At 49.6% G+C, this 20,981-nt stretch overlaps 1 protein-coding gene across 1 annotated transcript; it reads right to left on the bottom strand.

Annotated features, from left to right (window-relative positions):
• Positions 1–15,710: 15,710 nt before the first annotated feature.
• Positions 15,711–18,182, bottom strand: SKIDA1 (SKI/DACH domain containing 1). Its single transcript, XM_053947545.1, has one exon. It carries the CDS (start codon positions 18,180–18,182, stop codon positions 15,711–15,713), a length of 2,472 nt encoding a protein of 823 aa, XP_053803520.1.
• Positions 18,183–20,981: the final 2,799 nt, after the last annotated feature.

Below are 20,981 nucleotides of genomic sequence, written 5' to 3'. Positions count from 1 at the left end.
GGTTTGCTCCAAGGACGAGAGTCTTAGGGCATGGAGAGGATGCTCCACGGCAACAGCTTGCCGCGAACCTCCCGTCCGGCGCCCCGCTCAGCTCCACTCCACCTCCCACGCAATGGAGCTGCCGCCCTGCCCGTGTGCACGCGGGGAGCAGGGAGCCTTGGGAGAACATCTGCCCTGGCAGCCGGGGAATCCTTCGCTAAAACTGCTGGAGATTGGCAGGAACTCTGAACGTCTCACCAGTAGGGCAGGACCATTTGAAGGGGCGCTACTTTTCTTTTCCCTCTTTACCCTTTTTTTTTTCTCCGACCTTCACTCGGGGCCAGTGGTCCCAGGCGGATGGGGAACCCATCCGTGCAGCTGCCGGTCCCGTGGGATGATGCGTGGGCAGCGAAGCCCGTCAGTACCCCGGGAGGAGCGGGGTGCTCCTCGCCAGCAAGTAAAGCACGAAGCGCCGGGGTCCGTGGCGACCGAGGCTCGGCCCGTTAGCAGCGCCGCGGCCGTCAGGGAGGCCGGTTTGGCCCGGGTAGATCCACCCGTACCTCCTTCGAGGATGCCCCGACACCGCTGCCCCCGGTAAATCCACTCAGCGCGGTCCGGGCCGCGTGTCTGGCACGGAAAATCGCGGCCTCGGGAGCACTGCGCACTTTGCTGACACGCGCTGTAAACACAGCGGTGCCTTCACGAGAGCGGGACCCACAGACTGACACGGCGGCAGCACCGAGGCTGTTTCCGGACGTGGCCAGGGGTAGTCCGTCGGGCGGGACGGGGCTCCCTGCGCGGAGGGGCCGCCGCCGCCACCACCCCCGTTCCACCTTAAGAGCTCCTGCCCCTTTAACGGGCGGTGCCGCCGCCGAGGCGCCGCCGCGCCGCCGTGGCCCTGCAGGGGGCGCTGCCGGCCCGCGTTTGGTGGGGCCGAGGCCCGGGCTCGGCGGGGCGGCCCATCCCGGCCCCGCGGCCCCGCGGCCCGGCCCGCCCGGCACCCCCGGCCGCCCCTCGCCGCCGCCTTTGTTCCCTCGGCGGCCGGGGACGCTGCGCTGCACCGGGAGCTCCCCCGGAGCCCGCGCGCAGGTGCGGGGCCGGGACCGCCGCCGTCTCCCGGCCGAGCACAGTGTGGCCTCCGCGTCCCCGCTGCCCCGCAGCCCCGGTCTGTCCCCGCCGTGCCCGGGGATGCGCGGGCGGACGGGAGCGCCTCGGGTTTCCCTTCTCCCGGCCGATCTGCAGCAACACGCGGGGCTCGGTCGGGCCCGGGTTTGCGGCTCCGTGGGGCCTCCCGGGCGCTCCGTCCTGCTCCTCCCGCCGGGGAGCACCGAAGGAGGACACGGGAGAAGTGGGGAGGCTCCCCCGGCCCCGGCTCGGCGTTGCACGTTACCGGCGCTCTGCCTTTGTTCGGACCCCCCGAACAGTTCAGTCGCCTCTCCCTCGTAATTCGAAATACAATTAGAGTGAAATACAATTTCAAATACAAATTACATTTTTGCTTAGGAGCCTAAATAAATTAAAATAATCCTAATTTTAATGTGACGTGACACCTTTTTTTCCCCAAAAATAGTGAAAATAAAGCAGTCATTAATTACAGCCAAAATGTCTCCGTATAAAGAAGATATCTGGATGTGCGGAGGCTGCGAATCACTGGCCATATTAGCAAATGTATAATTGAACATTTAGATAATCATTGGGTTTGCTTGTGTGTCTGTGTTTTAACCTGAAAGCATTATGTTCATTTGGCGGGATTGCCAGGGTCCTAATTATTTGTATTTCTGGTCAGCGAATAAATAAATAAATCCGTCCTATTGTGCAAAGCAATACCTCCTCGACAATCCACAACATTGATAACTGGTCGAAAAATTGATAACAGGGTAGCCTCCCCTTGCAGCCACATTGAGAGTGGCATTGGTAAACTGTCTCATCCTGTATCGCAACCCCGTGAGCATTTATTTTCTCAAGGATAGGAAGGAGCCAACACAGCTCTAAGGCACGCTGGCCCTGTGCTGGTCCCGGGGATTGTGTTTTCGGTGTCAGGACACGGAGATGGGTTTGAGGATGGTCAAATTGTGATGGCCACCGACTCATGCTAAGGCTGCTCCGCCGGGAAAAGTCGGTCACCGGCTCTCAGAGACTTTGCCCTACTCTGCCACATATCCTGCCTACTTTTCCTTTTTCTCCCAATTTTGTGAGACTTTGCTCAGAAACAGTCGGTTTTCCTTCCGAACAGGCTCCCGTATCCTGACTCTCCATATTCAGACCCCTCTCCTGACTCTCCAGGCTGATTGTAACACATTTTTCCTTACCCTTTTACTTGTCCCCTTTTTTTTTTAATCTCAGCCTTACGTTACTTTTCCTGAGAATCTGAGATATAAAACGCGTAGCAAAGGAGAATGGAATAATATCTAATTAGTTATTCATACCAATCTGTCAAATATCTTTCCTATTAAGTTATTCGTGCACTGTGCACCCATTCCCACCTCGGCTCGGCGCAAGATCTGCAGGTCCTAAAAATACCTATTTTCTCGTAATCGGTGTTCCGTCAGCGGCCAGACTTTTAGTCTGTAAAGATAATTTTCTCTTCTTAAACGCTACCTAAAATCTTTACGCTATTTCTTACTCCATTTGGGGGGTTTGAGCAATTAAAGGGGCATAAAGGAGTAATTTCTTCCCTCTCTCCTGCTTTTTTTCTTAGAATTGGTATTTTCCCACTATAATTTAGAATAAAATGGGATTTTTAAAAGATCCAGAGTTCTAATCTCGGTTGATGTTTTGGTGTATTCACGGTAATGAGTCCTATTCCCTCGGGTCATGAAGCCCCCAAATGTCAATCAACCAAACTGATTCAGAAATGCCATTGTTCGACTCCTACGTCACTCGCCTTCCTCTCATTTTACTTAACAATACCGGAGTTCTCTGATCACTCATTCGGAATATGGGCATTATCTGTGGAAAATGCACAAAGTGTCTTGATCTTTGGCTGGCAGATACTGCTGGAGGGTTTCCGCCGAGCAGACGGTGCGTGTTTATACTTCTGCACCCTGGACTTTATTACAGCTCGGAGGAGCCAATGAATATCCTGAAAGCAAACCGTGCCATAAATCCGTCAAAAATTAATTTGTCTGAAGAGATGTTACATTTCTATTTCCGCGCTCAGAGCCGGCCCCGGCACGGGCTGCGGCCCCGCTCCACGCTCCGCGCAGTCCCCGCAGGAGCGGGTTCTGTCTCCCCACCGAGGGGCCGGGCGTCTCGCCACGCCGGACACGCGTGGGAGCTGCCCCCAGCCCACCGCACCGCAGCACAGAGCTCATGGACATCGGGAAGGGGCTTCTGAGGTCGCGTGTCCCCGTGGGAAACGCCATCCTCTCTCAAATGAGGGTGAAACAACCTTCCCTAGAGCAGAGCGTGGAAATGCCCCATTTCGGACGCTTCCGCAGTGCGTGGGGATATCTCCCAGCCACCTCCCGCCAGCCCCGGCGCTCCCCCCCTGCCGGCAGAGCTGAGGTCCCTCCTAAGAGGGGAGACGACGGCGTTGCTTTTGCGGATCTCCCAGTTCTCGATCCCAACGGTGTCCTCGGCAGGCGAGGGAGGACGCGGAGGGCGGCGAGACCTGCCCGGAGCCTCGCAGCGAGCCCACGGAGGAGAATTAGTGCTATCCCTCACCCAGCCCGAGCACGGGCTCACCGCTGGCCGCAAGGCGTGAACGTCGTCTTCATTTAAAATTAGTGGCATAAGCTCCCCAGCCCCCAACCTCAGCATTTAAAGTGCCTTTTGTCTCTTCATTTCACTTAAGCAAGGTTTTTGTTGCCGGTTGCCAAGTTCTATTAATGCAGAATTTAATCGGGAAGCGCTTTTCCCCGGTCCCAGCAAGACGGGAACAGCAGATTCTGAGGCCTGAAACGGCACAAAACAGATCCCTCGGTGATAACTGCTAATACCCTACAATTTAATGTCGTCTTTAGTAAAAACCACTTATGTGGCAGCAACTTTTTTGCACTCAAAGGAAAAACTAGTTCTTTATGTTTTTTCTCTCGAGCACGCAGCAATCACGCCCGACACTGGAATACGAAACCGAAAAGGTTTTCTCTAAAGAGAAGGGCCTTAATTATTAGATTCCGTGTACAACTAATCCAAAGGCACACTTAAAAGGAAATTTAATAGCTCCAGTTTCTATTTCACTCTGACTCGTATGTGTCCTCTGGCTGGATGCTCCCAACCCGCCTCTCCCAGCGCGGAGCCTGAGGACTTCCCTCTCCATTTTGTTCGGGATCTGTTGGTTTTTCTCAATATTCCCTTCTCCCTGTAGTGGGAATAAATGGAAAGCCTTCCTTTGGATTAAACCCTTAGATTTTCCCCTTTAGTAACCAGTAAAGAGAGGGAAAGGGAAGAGAGGAAATGAAATTGTTATGGAGATTACAGTGTATGTCACCGGCTCTTTGGCCAGTCCTTGGGTTTTGTCGCTGAACGGTTAAGTGCAAACTTGTATTTCCCTTCACAAGAATGGACAATTTTTCTCGCTTGTTTGCAGTTTTCCAAAGTTCTACACACAAATCAGTGAACCTTAAGAGACCCTTTCACTCTTTTATTGTGAATATTTGTCAGTGCTCCGGGGCAGTGATTGCAGTGACAGGTGAATCCAGGGGCCCAGCGATGGCGTCCCAGCTTCGTAGGTTTGGAAATGTAAAAGACTACCGGCCTTTTCACTCGGGACGTGGCAGTCAACAGGTTCGCATTTTCTGCGATGTAATTCCTGTTCCCTGCAGCCGAACGGCAGCGGAGCAAACCCGAGCCCGCGGCCACTGCCCTGCCAAACCTCAGACCCAGCTACCGCAAACAGCCTTGTGCCGGGCGGCCACCCCGGCCGGCATCCCGCTGGAATAGGGGGGAGGAGGTGGCCTGGAAGGTGTGGGAGGACCCCCGCCTGGCACCCCCGCATGACGCCCGGCCACCTTCTCTCCCAAGCCCAGTGCTCAGGCGGGCTCCCGCGGGCTCTCGCTCCTCCTTTGCCCCCTCTTTAATTTTCATTCCGCCTTTTAATTATTAATTAAAGCCGAGAAGGGCTGTGGCTGGTGAGGGGAGGGGGAAGGTATGCAGGAAAGAAAGGCAAGAGCGGGCTGGGGGCAGCGCTGGGAGCGGACGGTGGTTGGAGCGCAGCTTTGTGTGCCGCCTTAATTGGCCTGGCCACAGAGGGGCTGCGGCGGGGCCGCCCGGACCCGCTCCCCTCCCGCCGCCCGCCCCATCCGTGCCAGTCCCGGGCTCCCGGCTGCAGGACCCCCTCGCCGTCCCCCGCCAGGCGCCCCGGGGCGCAGCCCTGTCGCGGGTGGCAGCCGCTGCCGGGGGGCCGCTCAGGTCCCGCGCACCGGAGCCGGGCTTGATATTTAATCCGTCTCTCTGCGGACAAAGACCCATCTTTTTACTATGGAGAAACGCCACTGAGATGCGGCTAACCTCCAGGGTTATATCCCAAACTGCGACTTAAGAGCTTGAAAGATGCTTGCCCGGCCCTCTTCTAACCTGAACAAAAAGGATCTGGGAAAAAAAATCGCGCTTTTTTTTTTTTTTTTTTGCTTTTTTTTTTTTTCTTCTTCTTTTTTTTTTTTTTTTTTCCCGCACAACAAAGAATTCCTAATCATTTCATCTTGGGGGTGAATCTTTATTTCCGTGTCCACTCAGGGTATTGAAATCGATCGCTGCAATATTTAATATATTACTGTCTTAGAGTTCTCTCTCTCTGTAAGGCTGGGTTTATTTCTTGTCTGACTATATCCCCTCCTATAATAGCACATTCGGAACATCTGTCTGCGGTGTAAAATAATCGTAGCCTTCATTAAATACACAGTCATTAAAGGCTGCGGTCAGTTTTCTAATTATGTGGAAAAGCAAACGCCGGGTAAATAAAGGTATATTAACAGAATAATCTCCCAGTAAATTCACAGGCACTTGAACAACAAACTCAACAAATATCTGAAGGTAAAACTACAACATTGGAACTAACTATTATTTAATTATGTGAGGTTTATATAATGTACCCTTCATTTTTTTGTTTAACTTTCCTGTAGTGACCTGTCCCATAACCTTGTAATCCACTGTGGGATATTTCTTTGTGGCCTCTTTCCTTTTGTTATGCCCCCACAGGTTTCCAGCTTAGATGCCTTTTTTTTTTTTCTCTTGGTAAATGCGTCTTTAAAAAATATTTGACCTGTTTGACTTAGAGACGTGCATAGACATCTGTGGATTGGTTAGGCTTAAAGTTTCTACGTGATTTCATGATCTTTGTAAAACAACACCTGAAAAGTAAAAATAATAGTCCTTCGACGTTTGGGAAAATTGTTCCATTAGAAGCGTTTGTAAATGTCAATGACTCTCGAGTATGAGTTTTCTTTTTTTCAGTACACACAAATACATAGTTTAATGATCTCTTTGAGACCACATCCTCATTTATAGCATATGTCTCGGCACAACCAAACTTTTGCCTACCCAGTTTGCTATGACTGGATGTCGTTGGACTGCCCTTGGGTAAACCAAGGAGTTTGCCAAAGGATCTGCAGCACCTTGATAGAAAGTGTGGAATAGGGAGCGGGCTCGGGAACTTTGCTTTTCCCGCTTCCCCGGGAGCGAGAGAGGCTCCTAGAAAACGCTGTCATCACAGCCGGGGTTCGGGGGAACTAGGCTCCAGCCCTTTATCATGGACATGTTCTCCTCGCGGGAACCAGCGAGTTGTTTTTTCAGGCTGAGCTTTGCAGGTATTGGCGAGCGAAGTCGTTGCAAAACAGAGATAAACACGGAGCAAGGAGGCTGCTGCTTCTCCATGTCCGTGAATGGAGACAGAGTGAGTCCTGATGAATTCGGTGATGCCTGCGAGGAAATCATGAGCATCTTAGCAAACAGAGCCAGTTAGTCTCATTGGAAAACTCCTTTTCTTTCAGCACGCAAGCGCTCCTCTTCAGAAACCTAGGGCTGGTGGAAGCAAAAAATGTTAATGACTATCATACCTATGCAAAGCTATTAGCGCTATTGATTCTTAACTTTCCGAGCGAAGACAAATTCACCATATGTCGATATGTAAACACTTTAGAATAAAATTAAAACCAGTTATGTGCAATTGTCACTGTGCATGATTCTAATACAAACTATCAGATGTTTATGCAGTTCGTCTTTCTTAATGATGAGACGCCATCGGTGTTGATAAACCAAACACAACCAGTACATTCCGCGTGGAGGGCGGCTCCGGCTCGCAGGTTTTGTGAAGACGGACCAGCTCGCACGAAGCCACAGCAAAGTCATCCTGTACTTTTGTGCCGGCATTGGGGCTGGGAGCCGCTGAACTCCCATTTACCCTCTGGAGCTTTTTCCTAAACCCGATGTCATCCGTCTCCTGCGAAAAAAACGGGAGGAACAAATGCAGCAGCACGGCAGGAGCTGGCAGAGGAGCAGGGCTCCGGGCTGGAGCATTCCCGGGAAGCCTCGCCGCATCTGTGCGCGGGTGTTTACAGAGGGGAGGGAGAGAGGGAGGCAGAAAGGCCTCGGGAAAGGCAGGAGACTCTTTTAAGTCCGCTGATGAGGAATTGCTGCCGGGTATACTCCTTTTTGCCCCACGAGCAATGCAAACACGTATATAAAGATTCCCAACTTTCACGTGTGTTTTAAGAAGTTCAAGCCTGTTTTTGAAGCCCGGGTTTCCGGGACGGAACAAACACCGCCAAGTACTCTCCGTGGAGGGCAAGAGATATCAGCGATTATCTGGAGAGCCTTTCTATTTATCGGCCTCTACGCAGCTAGATGGGGAAATACGAATGTTCACGCTGATGAATGGCAGGGCTTGTGTAGAATGGCTATGCTTTACAGGCCCCTTTACGGGAGAAGGATACAGAAATTATAATGGAATTAATGAGATTTTATTAGCAAAAATTTGTAAACCCCAGGTAACCATTTATAAACTTACTCTAAAATGTGAGAGAGACTGCGAGATCACAGCCGGGGAGATCTGACATTATTTTATATGGCGTATTAAACGCCGTTTGCTCTTTTCTTCTGCTACATCATTTAGCATGAACATCTTTTTCCCTCAGGCGAACTTAGCCAGATTTTGAAGGGGACGATTATGTCATAGCGAGAAACAACCTAAAAATCCTTCTTCTGGTTATAATGTACTACTTCAAACATCCCCAACAGACACAGTAAAGTTTTTCAAACGGTCTGGAAAACTGTGCAAGGAATAGCACGTTATTGCTATCTACCTTTACCAAAACGTCATGTCCACGAAAATGGAAATGAGCTTTTCCAAAAGAGAACAAACTCTTTTTGCTTTTGTTGTTGTTTGGTGGTGGGTAGTGTTTTTTTTGCTGTTGTTTTTTTTTTTTTTTTTTTTTTTTTTGTTTTTGTTTTGTTTTTGTTTTGTTTTTGTGGGGTTTTTTTGTGGTTTTTTTTGGTTTTTTTTTATTTTGTTTGTTTGTTTGTTTGTTTTTGTTTTGTGGGTTTTTTTTATGTTTTTTTTTTTTTTTTAATTTTTTTATTTAATACTATTTTCCCCCATGCACTTTACTAGATAATAATTCTACGTTTGTGATTATCCCGGGCAGTTTACCCTTGAATCTCGGGAAGACAAAAGCATCGCGGGTAAATATAAAACATATGTTCGCACAGGTTATGTGGCAGCTTTAACACTCGCAGCCCCATTCACACGCATCTCCACAAATGCACAAAGACCCTGGAAATCCCAGCAAAAGCGGTGCTCCCGGGGCAGCCAGGCGAGAGGTGGTCCAGAAGAACAGGGTTTTTTTGCTCCGGGAGCAACACAAATCTACAACAAACAACCGGGAGGTCGGAGAGGGTGTGTCCGGGACAGAGCCGTGCCTCGGCCTCGGAGAGGGGCTGGTGGCCAGCCCTGCCGCTCCGCCGGGCGCTGCCGGTGCGGTGTCCCCGCGCTTCACCATCACCAGCTGCTTTTCCAAGGCTGTTTGTTTGTTAGTTTATTTATTTTTTCCCCAGAAAGGTAGGGAAAGGGGAATGACAAGATGAAATATAATACAGAGATGTGAAGTGACCCGAGTGGCGGCTGAAGACGAGGTCTTAGCTGGGACGTGTTTCCCAGCTAAACTCTCCGCTGCTCTTCGGGGAAAACCAAACGCAGGTTGATGGAAACATCCTGTTTTGAGGGAAATGGACTGTACAGCCCTATCTAGCAGCTCCGACACTACTGATCAGCCTGGAAAAGCTCTGCGAGCACACGTCTCAGGGAAGAGGGAGCTGTGCATCTGACACGATTGCAATTCAATCCCGATCCTGAAAGGCAGTTTAGAAAATCGCTGATCTCTGAGAGGCAGAGCCGGGCTGTGCAGGCCCCTCTGCGGCTCGGCCCGCCGGGACACCCGTTCCTTCCTCTGCCTGCAGCAGGGGCAGAGCCCTGAGCCGCAGAGGGGAAGGCAACAGATGTGGGCTGTACAGAAATCCGTGAAACAAGTGCTCTAAACCCACGGGGATTTCTCCTAATAGCGAAATCAGAGGGGGAGAGATTTCAGGAAAGAGAATAGCCCAATATAAGTTTCTAGAGTAGAATTTACATTTCATCGTGATTTGTATGTTACAGTATGCAGACACGTGCACGCGGGAGGGGTTTGGGTGACAGCGGCGGGGAGTCCCCGCGTCCCGGTCCTTCTGACCGCCGAGAGCATCGGCGTGCGTCTACCCGCGGCCGGGAAGGGGAGCCACGGTGTGGAGTTTGGGGAAGTTCATTGCGATACCCCTATTGCCATCCCCTCCCCCGCCCCTCTGAAACGAGGGAGAAGGGACAGGAGGTGCTGGCTCCTGTTTATTTGTCTGAGGGGAACGGCGGCGTGGGAGGCCGAGGGCCGCCTTGGAGCCCCCCTCGCCATGCGGACGTGCGGTTCAGCGGGCAGGGACAGCCGGCCTGCGGGCAGGGACAGCCGGCCTGCGGGCCGGGACGGTGCGGGGCAGGCGGGCAGCGGCACCCGGGGCAGCGCGGCCGCGAACAAAGGACGGGAGCGGCTCCTGCACGTGTGCGCTGCCGCGGCGGGGCCGGCGGCCTCGGCCGTGCGCAGGGAGGGTCCGGCCGCGCCGCTGCTCCTTGGGCTGTCGGGCAGGGAGAAGGGCTCCCTCCGGGCCGGCGTCCCGGCGCGTCCCTCGGCAAGGGACGCGGCTGCACCAGGGTCTCCCTGAGGGACATCCATGTCCGGCCCCACCGCCCAAAGGTCACCGCGGCTGGTCCGGCTTCTCGCTACGGGCCACATTAGCGGAGCGGCCATTTACTGCCCCGGGATTGCAGCGCAGCCTGGGTTAGCCCATAAAGCCATTCACACTCAACAATGGGGATTTTCTCAACAATTAACAAGAAACAACATAATAAATCCATTTACAAAGCCCTCGCTATTTACTATAAATTAGCCACTCTTTAAGAGACCGGTGCGTAATTTCACACGCTTTACAGCCCCGGCTACATTTTAGACGCAAGAGCAAACAGCCCTGTTGGACCTTCTGCGCTGACCTCGCTCCCCGTCCCCTCCCGGGCCGACTCCGCGGGGGCGGGCGGCGAACGACCGAGCCCAGAGCCGCGGGCCTCCCCCGGCCGCTTCCTGGCCCGGAGCCCGGCATCTGCCCCGAGGGCCCCGCGGAACCACCACGGGCTTGCCCCTTGGCTCGCCCCCAGCGCGGAGCGGGCAGGGCGGGAGGCGGCGGGGCCGCGCCACGGGAGAGCCCGGGAAGATGGACGCCCCGGCGGATGAGCCGGAGGGGGAGTGGGGTGGGAGCCACGGCCCCGCTTTGGAGAGCGGGACGACCCCCGGGGACAGCCGCGCCGGCCCCGCCGCCCGCGGGAGCCGCTCCGGGAGCGGGGAAGCCGGGCCAGGGACCCTGGCCGGGAGCGAGGGAGCCGGCCCGTGGAGCTGGGCCAGGCAGCCGAGGAGGCTCCGCCGAGCTGGGCAAGATGGCGGCCCGAGGAGCGCTATGCCCCGGGCCCGCCGCGCTTGGGCAGCCCCGCCGCTCGGGGGCCCCGGCTACGCTCCCGTATTTTTTTGACCTCCCTTCTCTCTTTTAAATTTTTTTTTCTCCTTTTTTTTTTTTTTTTTTTTTTTTTTTTTTTTTTTTTTTTTTTTTTTTGTGATTTCCAGGCGGCGGGAGCGCCGTGTGGGAGGGGGGCCGGCGGCGCTCCCACCGTACTCCCCCCTGTTTACAAACACAGCTGTTGCCGTGTATTTGCAATGGTAGGGGTAAAGCCACCAGCAGCGAGGAGCAAACGAGAGATGGTGCGGGAGAGGGGTCCTCGGCATCTGGAAAGGACAGGGCGCCTTGTTTTTGAAACTGTCAATTCCCTCAACCCCTATTGTGAGCGCCTCATGCAAAACATCTCGGGCCTTTTAAAGCGGGGGCTTGTGAGGCCGCCTCGGAGAGAAAGGGAGAGGGGGAGAGAGAGGGGCCTAGGGCACGGGAAATAATTATATCAGCGCAGTGAAAAAATGCAACGTGTAAGGCCTAAACCCGGCTCGCTGTCCCTTCCCGAAAGATTTTTGGTCAGGCCGGAGCTGTTAGACGGCGACTTGAAGGGCCAAGTAGCGAGGGAATGGGTAATGTCTGCAAGCGTGTCTTCAGGGAGGTAGATCCCAAAGCCTCCCTCCTGATTTTGCTAGCCAGGGCTTTTCATTTTCCGGCGCTCGCCCTCCTTTTGTGCTTCCAAGCTGACCAAATAGATCTCAGGATGAACCATTACATATTCTTCCCAGCAATCCTCTTAACCATAAAAACCACAATTAACAAGGTTATCCGTGTTTCATGTTCTCTAACATACTGCATATGTAGAATATTTTCCTCCAGATTACCACCGTGTGTCAAAAATGCCACTTTTTTTACCCTTTTCTGTCTCAACCACTCGCACGTGTGAACAGTGACAAACACAAACACGGTCACATTGCTCTCATTTCTGCAGAAACTTTAATTTATTGGCAACTAAGTCTGTTAGAGTAAAAGGGATCAGAGACCATGTAAAAAATCACCATATGAATTGATTAAACAGTAAACTTCATACAACAGCTACCACTATTTTGCATTATTGCTAGTAGTGGCTTTTTAAATAAACAACCAGTAAAGAGATTATCCCACTGTAGTCAAGTAAATGTAACTTATAGAACAATCACTTCTTAAAGTAAATTGCTGTAAACGGCAAGTTACATCTTTTAAGGCAATATACCTCATTGCTGAAGGCATTACACATGTTCCCTTTTTAATGTTCTAGAGAATTAAACAGAGTCCAAAACTTTCTTTTGTCTTCCATCTGGCAGCAGAAATATTCACAATAAATTTCCCAGTGAACTCTATTTGTGGCAAATACCTACAGAGTATAGTCCTTGCAGTACATGCACTTCTTCAATTGCTTTTTCCTCTAGAAAATTCTGTTGATTTTTGTGTACACCAGGAATTGGAAAATGGTGGCAATTACTAAGACATTTTAAGTTTTATCTCATGTAAACATTGCAACAAAATGGTAGCCTGTCTCCCTTGGAAAATCTTGGGCTTTCCTCATTATTAGAACTTACCTTTATGGGAGAAATTTGGTTATTTTTATGTAATTCAATGATAAGACTTTACATGTTTCAGGCTGAAATTATAATGAACTCTGATAGTAATAATAATTACAATGTCTTCAGAAACAGTTACCAAACTATCAGAATTGAACAGAATACCATCCCCCTCCCCCCCCCCTTTTTTTTTTTTTTTTCTCCTGGTGAGTTATTGTACCTGGCTAATTTCTCCAGCGGTAGTAAAACCACGAATGTCCCTGCTAGTGACTTGTACTAAACTGAGGTGTGCACGTGTGAAAATTATTTGGCTGTTTAACTCCTTGCCGTTTGCTGCTGCCTGGCTGGAGGGGAGTACAGCGGAGCAGCCTGCCGGGGATGCCCGGGGGTGCCTGGAGCTCCTGGGCCGCTGGCAAGGCTGGGCGCCATATTTCACGTCCTCAACTCTGCAGAGCCTATTTGGTATAAATTTATGCTTATACCTCCCCCTCCAACCCCCAGCCCCTCACCCCGGATTATTTCAGAACCTGAAAAGGCACCTCTGTAATTTACAATTCCTGGCCAAATCAGCATATCTCTAATTGGAAGTAAACAGGGTCAGGGGACAGAGTTACTTTGTAAGTGATATGTTGTTTAACTGACAAGGCGAAATTTTAGGTTTCAAGTTTGCATATTGCACTTTTGCGTCTTTTGGTTATTTTTAAATTTTTTTCTTTTTTAAAAAATATTTTTGGTCAAGGGAAGACCTTTGTCAGGGAGACACAGTTTCTAACAGAGTGGGGGGGCTTTCCTGAGCAGTACATTTTGTACGTACTTACAGTTCTCTGGAAATAAGGCTGTAATCTGTGCAGCTCTAAACACACAAATGTAAACATTCATCTCAGAACAACTTCAGTAAGCAGATTTTTTCATGACCATCGTAATTTCAGCAGAGCAGTTAAGTATGCAATGCACCTTTTGCAATTGGCAGCTTAAAGTGATGTGTGTGCATGTGTGTGAGCGTGTGCATGCAGGGGGGAAGGGTAACTCCACTGAAAGGCAATTGTTTACTCTTTCTAAATATATTTGGCTGCAGGTATTCTTAGACTAGGCCTTTTACAATGAGGGGAAAACTCCGGTGTGGATATAGTAAACAGAGCTGAAATCAGTGACTGCTTGGAATATTTGGAGACAAGAGGGGTTGGGACAGGGCATCACAAAAGGCAGGAATTAAAAAACTGAAACCCAGGCAGTGGATTGCCAGCAGAAATGTTGACTTTGAGTCACACAGTAAACATTACATTGTTGCTTTGTTTTCCTTTTTTGATTTGCGATAAATTATTCTCCCGGGATTGATCGATGAGTGGAATCCTTAAAATTTAATTTGTGAATGATCTAGTATAAATAAAATGCTAATCCAAAGAAAGAAACCAGCAATTATTCATCCTAAACTCTGCTGATTCAGCAACTCAATTATTATTGCCTTTCTCAAGCTGCAAACTTTTCAGGCTGTTTTCAGAGTTGCTGTATCCGTCCTCCCCCCCGCAAGAGATACCTTCCCCCGTCCTCAGCTCTGCCTCCAACTCGGCCTCCAGCCTTTCTTTTTTTTTTTTTTTCCCTCCTTCCCTTTCTTTTGCAGAGGCTGGGGGGGAGGGAGGGAGTGAAACAGTTAACCTCTTGAAGCGTATTTCCTCCAAATAAAAACAGTGAACTTACAAATGGAGAGGAAACCACAGATAACTCTGCAATAATTCAAAGTGTTTGGAATCAGGATTTTTTTAAACAGTGTTTTTAATTGAAAATAAAGCTAAAGCATGCTTTTCAACAGTGCAAATTTCCATAATTTTGATTTACTGCTTCCATCATCACAATATATTATACCAGCATGTCTTACCGAGGGCTAGACTCTAGAAGTCTGCCTGTTTGACTATTTTGATATTAAGTGCAAATATAGATAATTGCCTCTGATTGTCACGTGCAGTAAAAATGTTTCTGCTACATAGAGAGGATGGCATGGCAAAAAAAAAAAAAAAAACACAACAGACAATTTCAAGAGATGAAGATAGAACTGGGAAGTGTAACATGGTTGAATCACCTGAGTTTTGTTGCCAAAAAGCTATTAATAACATGGTCTTCTAATTTTGTGTAATCTTTCCACTTATGGCCTCTCATTTCACTTTCTGTGTTGTATTTACTGCTTTGCTATTTCCTCCAGCCAGCATGAGGGGCTAGACCATAAATTGTACTGCTGGCCAGGCAAATATTTTAGTTGCTTTGCAAGTTTGTAAGGGGCATGTTCAGACCACAACTTAAGTATGACATTAGTGGATAACAGTAACCTTATTTAAGACCTCTAGGTGAAACAAAAAGGCTTCCCAATTGCAAAGAGTGGCTGTACAAGTAAAAAGACACCCTTTTACCAAAAATAGAATTCCACATTTATTTACTGGTTTAAAATGAGGCAGCTTTTCCCAGTGCTGGGGTCGCAGGCGGACCCCAGTCTTTGCCAAACCAGAGAAGAAGGAGTAAGTGCAACTGCCCTTCGAAAAAGACACCCCTGCACCCGAAAACAAAGCTCCCGAAAAGTATACTGCTGCCACATTGAATTATAGTGAACCCTTACTGTGCAACCATGTAACTTAACAAAGTTTAACTGAATTAACAGTTAGACTTCCATTTTCAAAATCTAGTGCATAAATTTAATGGCTCATTCTAATATTTATTATTCAACCTTTTGACATTTATTTGCAGCAGTTGAATTGAGGTACTGGTGCATTATTAGCATTTAAACAGTAAAGTGTTCCAGCTCTACCATAATAACTGAGTTTAACTTGAGTCTTTAGCCTGAAGTACGCTGTGGAATGTAACATAATAAAAAAAAAACCCAAAAACAAAAACAAAACCAAAAACAATGCAACAGAACAAACAAACAAACAAATTAAAAATCAAAACAAAACAAAAAAAAACCAAACAAAAAAAAAAAAAAAAAAACAAAAAAAAACAAAAAAATCCAAAACCCACCAAGATCCCAAAATAAGGAAAAACCCCCCACTGTTGTAATGGTAAATAAAATAGTAATCCAGATTCTGTCTTCACAATGTGATAAAACAGGATTCCAATAGTGTATAGCATTAATGGGTTTGTACAAACCATGCTGCAGAGTTTAAAAAAAAAAAAGTAAGAAAGTTAAAGGTTGTTCCAGAAAATATTTTCCAAACTACTTTATTAATTAAATTTCCTGAATTTGTGGCTAGGTGGAAGAGGTATTGCAGAACCGCCCAGCTGCCATTTCCATACAGGATGGGCCTTGTGAGGTGGTTGGGAATCCTTAGTGGTGTTTAAGGAATAAGCTGGCAACAAATCCCCATCATTGCCAATAATTAGTGATGGTGGACAGGGAAAATTTGCCATGAAATTAAATGGCCTTTTCACTGCTGATGCTACATTGCTGGCTACCCTTTTGCGTCTATTGTTAACTGTAAAATCATCCAGTGTTCCTTCATGTGTCTCAATTTTACCTGTAGGACGTGGGCTTCGAGCTGATTTCAAATTTGGTTTGACTGGAGGAGTCTGCAGTACAGGTCGCTTTCCCAAAACCAGTGTCCTGTAATTTTTTCTCACCCTTGCTCCAAATTTATACTCCCCATCCTCAGGTTTTGGAGTACCTAAAGTGCATGAGAGGACCTGACTCTGAGTCAGTGGGTTTAAGGAAGTGGTTTCTTTCTCAGTGCATGCAGAATCTTCCTTGGCTGTTAATAAAGCGTCCTGGTTATTACTCTCAGTCACACCGTACAACTCATCCTTAGTATCATTGCACTCACACTTTAGCTTATGTGTTGTAAGATCAGGCTCATACTCGTCGTTCGCACTGCTGTCCTCTATTTTGATTTTAATGCTGTGCAGGAATGGCAATGCCTTATTGCCTGTATCAGTGCACTGGAGCTCAGCTGCTGCTGCTGCCCCTGGAGAAGCAGCATCCTCCGCAGGATCAGTTTGTAAAGAGGGCAAATCCGTGGCAAATTCAATACAATGAGGGATTTTGGAATCTTTCTCTGAATTTGCTGCCGCTGATGAAGAATCATTATTTAAGAACCTAGCAGCTATTGTATTGTTATCTGCACGGTGTGTAGTAGTTGCTTGAAGGCATTTCCTTGCCTCTCTGAGTATTCTTTGTTGTGGAAATGCATTGTTTGTCTTTGGGCTAGGTGAAGAGGCCCCCTTTGCAACACAGTTAATTGTTAGGTCAGTACTCTTGGCATTATTGGAAAATTCAGAGTGTGGGAATGTGAGTTCGGATACCCTATCATCTCTTATCTCCGCGAAGCAGCTCCCCAGGCCGCCGGAGCAGCGCAGCGCCGGGGCGGCGGGAGCCCAGCCGGGGCAGCCCCACTCCTCCGGCAGCTCCGGCTTGACTCCGCCGGGAGCGCCGCGGAGGGCGGGCAGCCCGCCGGGCTCCGCCGGGGCCGGGGGCCGGGAGGCGGCGGCGGCCGCCAGATGGTACAAGAAGTTGGCGTGGACCACGCCGGGCGGGCTGCAAAAGCTGGTGCGCCTGAAGCGGATGCTCTGCACCGAAACCTGGCTGGAGACCGAGCTGGAGTCGGAGTCCGAGGTGCTGTCCTCCTCCTCCTCCTCTTCCTCCTCCTCTTCCTCCTCCTCCTCCTCCTCCTCCTCCGAGCTGCCCTCGCTAGAGTCCGAGGCGCCGCTGCCCTCCTCGTCCTCCTCCTCCTCCTCGTCCTCCTCCTCCGAGCTGCCCTCGCTGGAGCTGGAGAGGCTGGAGCCGCAGTCCGAGTCGTGGGCGGCGCGGCCCGAGCAGCAGCTGGACTCCGAATCGCTGCTGCCGCTCTCGGGGAAGGCGGGCGGCCCGAAGCCGCGGGGCAGAGGCAGCGGCAGCCGCGGGGCGCCACGGGGCCGACAGGGCCGGGGCAGGGCCAGGGGCCGGCGGGCGCCGCCGGGGGGGCCCAGCGTGACGGCGGCGGCGGCCGCCCCGTGGCGGCGGCGGCGGCAGCGGGCGGGCAGGGGCGGGGGACCGGCGGTCGGGAGCCGGGGCCGCGCCGCGGCGGCGAGCGGGCGACGAGAGCGCAGGGGCACGCAGCCGCCCACCGCCGGCGCCGTTTCATAGTTTACGGGGGATTTGCAAGGCGCCCGAGCGATTTCTGGGTAGCTGTGGCCAGTGTATTTACTAAAAATGTGAGGTAGATGAGCGGCCGGTAGCAAGGCTGTGTCCCCCGGGCGCAGAGCTTTCCTCCGGACGGGCAGCAGCGGCCGAGGAGAGTCGCTCAGACCCAGCCAAAGTTTGTTCTCCTTCCAGAAGCCGGAGAAGGGGTCGGGGGGAGCGAGCTCCGGCCGGAGATCGGTAGCAGACAGCGCCCGGCTTAGTTTCCTCCGTTTCGTTTTAAGAACCCGTTCGGTTTTGCAGGATGTGTACAGGGCTTCCACGTCCTCTCTGGAGATCAGGGTGCATTTGGCGGCGTGGAAAGCGATGGAGTTGATGGCTTTGAGTTTCCTCAACTCCTCCAAGTCGCAGTGATGTTTTTTTACTTTTAAATGATCCATTCGCTTGTGCACGGTAGTTCGCGGGATGTTTTTGAGCAGGTCTGTAAAAACCTGGGAGAGTGCAAACATTTGCTTTCCTTTAATGATGAGGTAGCCGAGCCTCACGCCATCCACCTCTTCAAAACCCGACTTCAGGTCTCCCATTTCGTGAATTAAATTATTCCCAGCATTTGCAGAGAGAGAGAGATATGAAAAAAAAAAAAAAAAAAAAAAAAAAAAAAAAAAAAAAGCCACACACACACAATCCTCAGCCAGATGCTGTATTTGTCTCAAGGCATCCTGCTAATAAAATATAACAAAGGCTGTTATTCCTGGTGAATGAAGTGCCAAACTTTAGACAAAATTAAAAAAAAATAAATTAAAAAATACCGTGAGACTACAATCAATATATAATCTTAAAAATCAGGTTTGCCAAAGTGTTTCTCTGAGTTGCTGCTGAAGATCAGTACCTGTTCCCTTTCATTCCCTGCTTTTCCATTGGAAACTATGATAATGGAATGTGAAGGGAGGAAGAGAAAAGAAATGCAGCTGCTATTCCCGCCGCTGCTTTAGCTACAAATAAAATGACAGAGTGAAGTGAGCTCGTCCGGAGACACCTTCATCAATTAATTCCCCTAAAGCCAACGCTGATTGGACACTCCTGACAGGTGATGCAATAAAAATTGATATTCCACCCCTTCCCCCAAAAAATCTCCCACTAATTAGCATACCCTTATACTGCCACCTCCCCTCCCAAAGTAAATAATACAGTTAGTATATAAATCTTTCTATTAAACAATCCGAGCTCAAACACACTCAGCCCTCTCAGACTTCCTCGTCGCTAGCCTCGGAGGAAGGATTTGTATGCTTTTTCCCCCTATCGTTCCGTATATTTTCAGCCTGTTTTGGACAAACGTTGCTCTTTTGTGCATGCCGTGAATTTAAAGGACATAAGTCTGATCGTAGCGATGGAAAATCCTTCGGTAACGTAGCCGCTTTAAACTAGCGTTTTATTCTGCATTGTGTGGAAAATGAAGCTTAGCGAAAACGTGCAGAACAGCTTGGTATTTCCCCTTCTGAGGCTCCAAAGTTAAATGTTCGGCTGTTAACGAGAGGGAGTACTTACATTTTCGAGTTTCTCTTGATTTTCCTCTTCTGCTTAATTAGCTTTTTATAGCCGGGTACTAAGGTTATTTTTGCTGTCTGAATATCACGGGTTCCCGCACCGTGATACTATAAGACTTTTAACTGAAATTCTGCCTGTAATATTGCAGGAGGGGGGAGGAGGACGTGAGCTCACGTCAGACCCATAACAAAGCATAGATAAGCCAGAAATGTATACACTTTTCACGATTAACCGTGCTGGATCACGAGCTGGAATGTCCTATAGTCCCAGAGCCCACGTCAGGATTCCTGCGTGCTGATTGCTTCCAGCAGAGAAAGGAGAATGTAAAATATCCAAGGTGTTTCCAGGAGCCTTTACGTAATAACAAAAAAGTGCTGGAACACACAATGTACGATATTGCATCGGGCTAGGATGCTTCTAGCTCTCAGTTTGCATATTCCGCTCGGAGTAGCCCTGCCGAAGCTTTTTGATGCTCCATTTATAGCAGCCCCTTAAAATCAATTTGAAGAAGCAGCATGAAGGTTTAACCTCTTCTTAGGAACGTTAAATTATTCGAGTGTCAAGAACGAGGATTTCGCAAATGTTGCGATAGCTGCATGCCTCTCCCTTGTCACGTTAAAGTGATGCTTGCTGTTTGCACGTTAGGCGCTGCGAAAAAAAAAAAAATCACCAATCTCTGCCGTGCATCCAGTGTTCCGCTGGATACAAACACCAGCACTTTTATGTATCACTGCACATCCAGAATTAGACACATCCGCGAGATTAATGAGACATCTCATACTGCTGTGACTTGGCAAAAAAATCGACGGAGGAAAAAAAAATCTTCAATCGCAAACGTCAATATCCACTCCGCGTGTTGGCAATATGGTGCGTGGAGTTCGTGTTACCCCGTCAGGTACAGCTAAAAGAAAGCGATAATCACTCTGTGAAAACGCCGTTTTGCATGACAAGGCGAAATGCAGGCAAGCCCCCAATTTCCCAGGAATTCGAGAGAGAAGTGGGAATTTGGAGAAGTGCATCCGGGAATGGAGGAAGTCTATTCAAGGGAGCCTCTAACTCGGAGAGCTGAGATTTGAAAAGTCAGCCCTGGACTACTGTTGCTCTCAGCGCAGATGTAATCGCCGCTGTTCAACTTAATCCATGTGTGTGCGAACCGCGATGCCTAGTTTTTCCCTCTGAAACCTAGGGATAGCATTCCCATCCGAGAAAGCAGAGCTACAGCAAATTACATTTTGTCCCTCGAATTAGAAAAGGATCATTGAGTGGATCTCGTGATATTTCAGCCTTTAAACGTAACCGAGAGGCAGCAGTGAACAATGCCTCGGCACAGCTCAGACCATCCGCGGAGTTCTCCTTCCCTTTCCTTGCATCTGGATCTCCCAGCCTTGCCTTTCTCCTGCTCGCTCGTGTGAGGCAAAAAAAGCAAAGTTTCGAAAGAAAACAGCTGCTGGCGCTAAAGAGAAATCATCGCGGTCTTTCTAGAGCTAGAGACAATAAGGTCGTTTAAAAATTCCTCCTGATGTACTTATATGCTGCGAACACCCCCACCCCCTCCCTACTGCTCTCCTCCCCCTGCTTTAAGGTTAAGGCTATGGAGTCAACAGTAAAGGAACAGTAAACTCCGAGAAAGCTGCTCAGAAGACGTTACCCAAAAGCCCGATGGGCTGAAAAGTCCTTTATTTGTCAGGTAGTTCAGCTGGGTCGGATTCCCGTGTAAATCCACGCGTGCGTTTGCATGCAGGGAGCCACGGGCATCCAGACCTGCACCCACACGCTGCCGGTGATAGCCTGGCAGTGGGATTCGGCAACTGTATTAAAAAGGTCCTTCTTTTTTTTTC

This window comes from Vidua chalybeata, chromosome 1 (genome assembly GCF_026979565.1).
Source record: "Vidua chalybeata isolate OUT-0048 chromosome 1, bVidCha1 merged haplotype, whole genome shotgun sequence".
NCBI classification, from domain to species: domain Eukaryota; kingdom Metazoa; phylum Chordata; class Aves; order Passeriformes; family Viduidae; genus Vidua; species Vidua chalybeata.
This window is presented reverse-complemented; position numbering and strand designations above follow the sequence as displayed.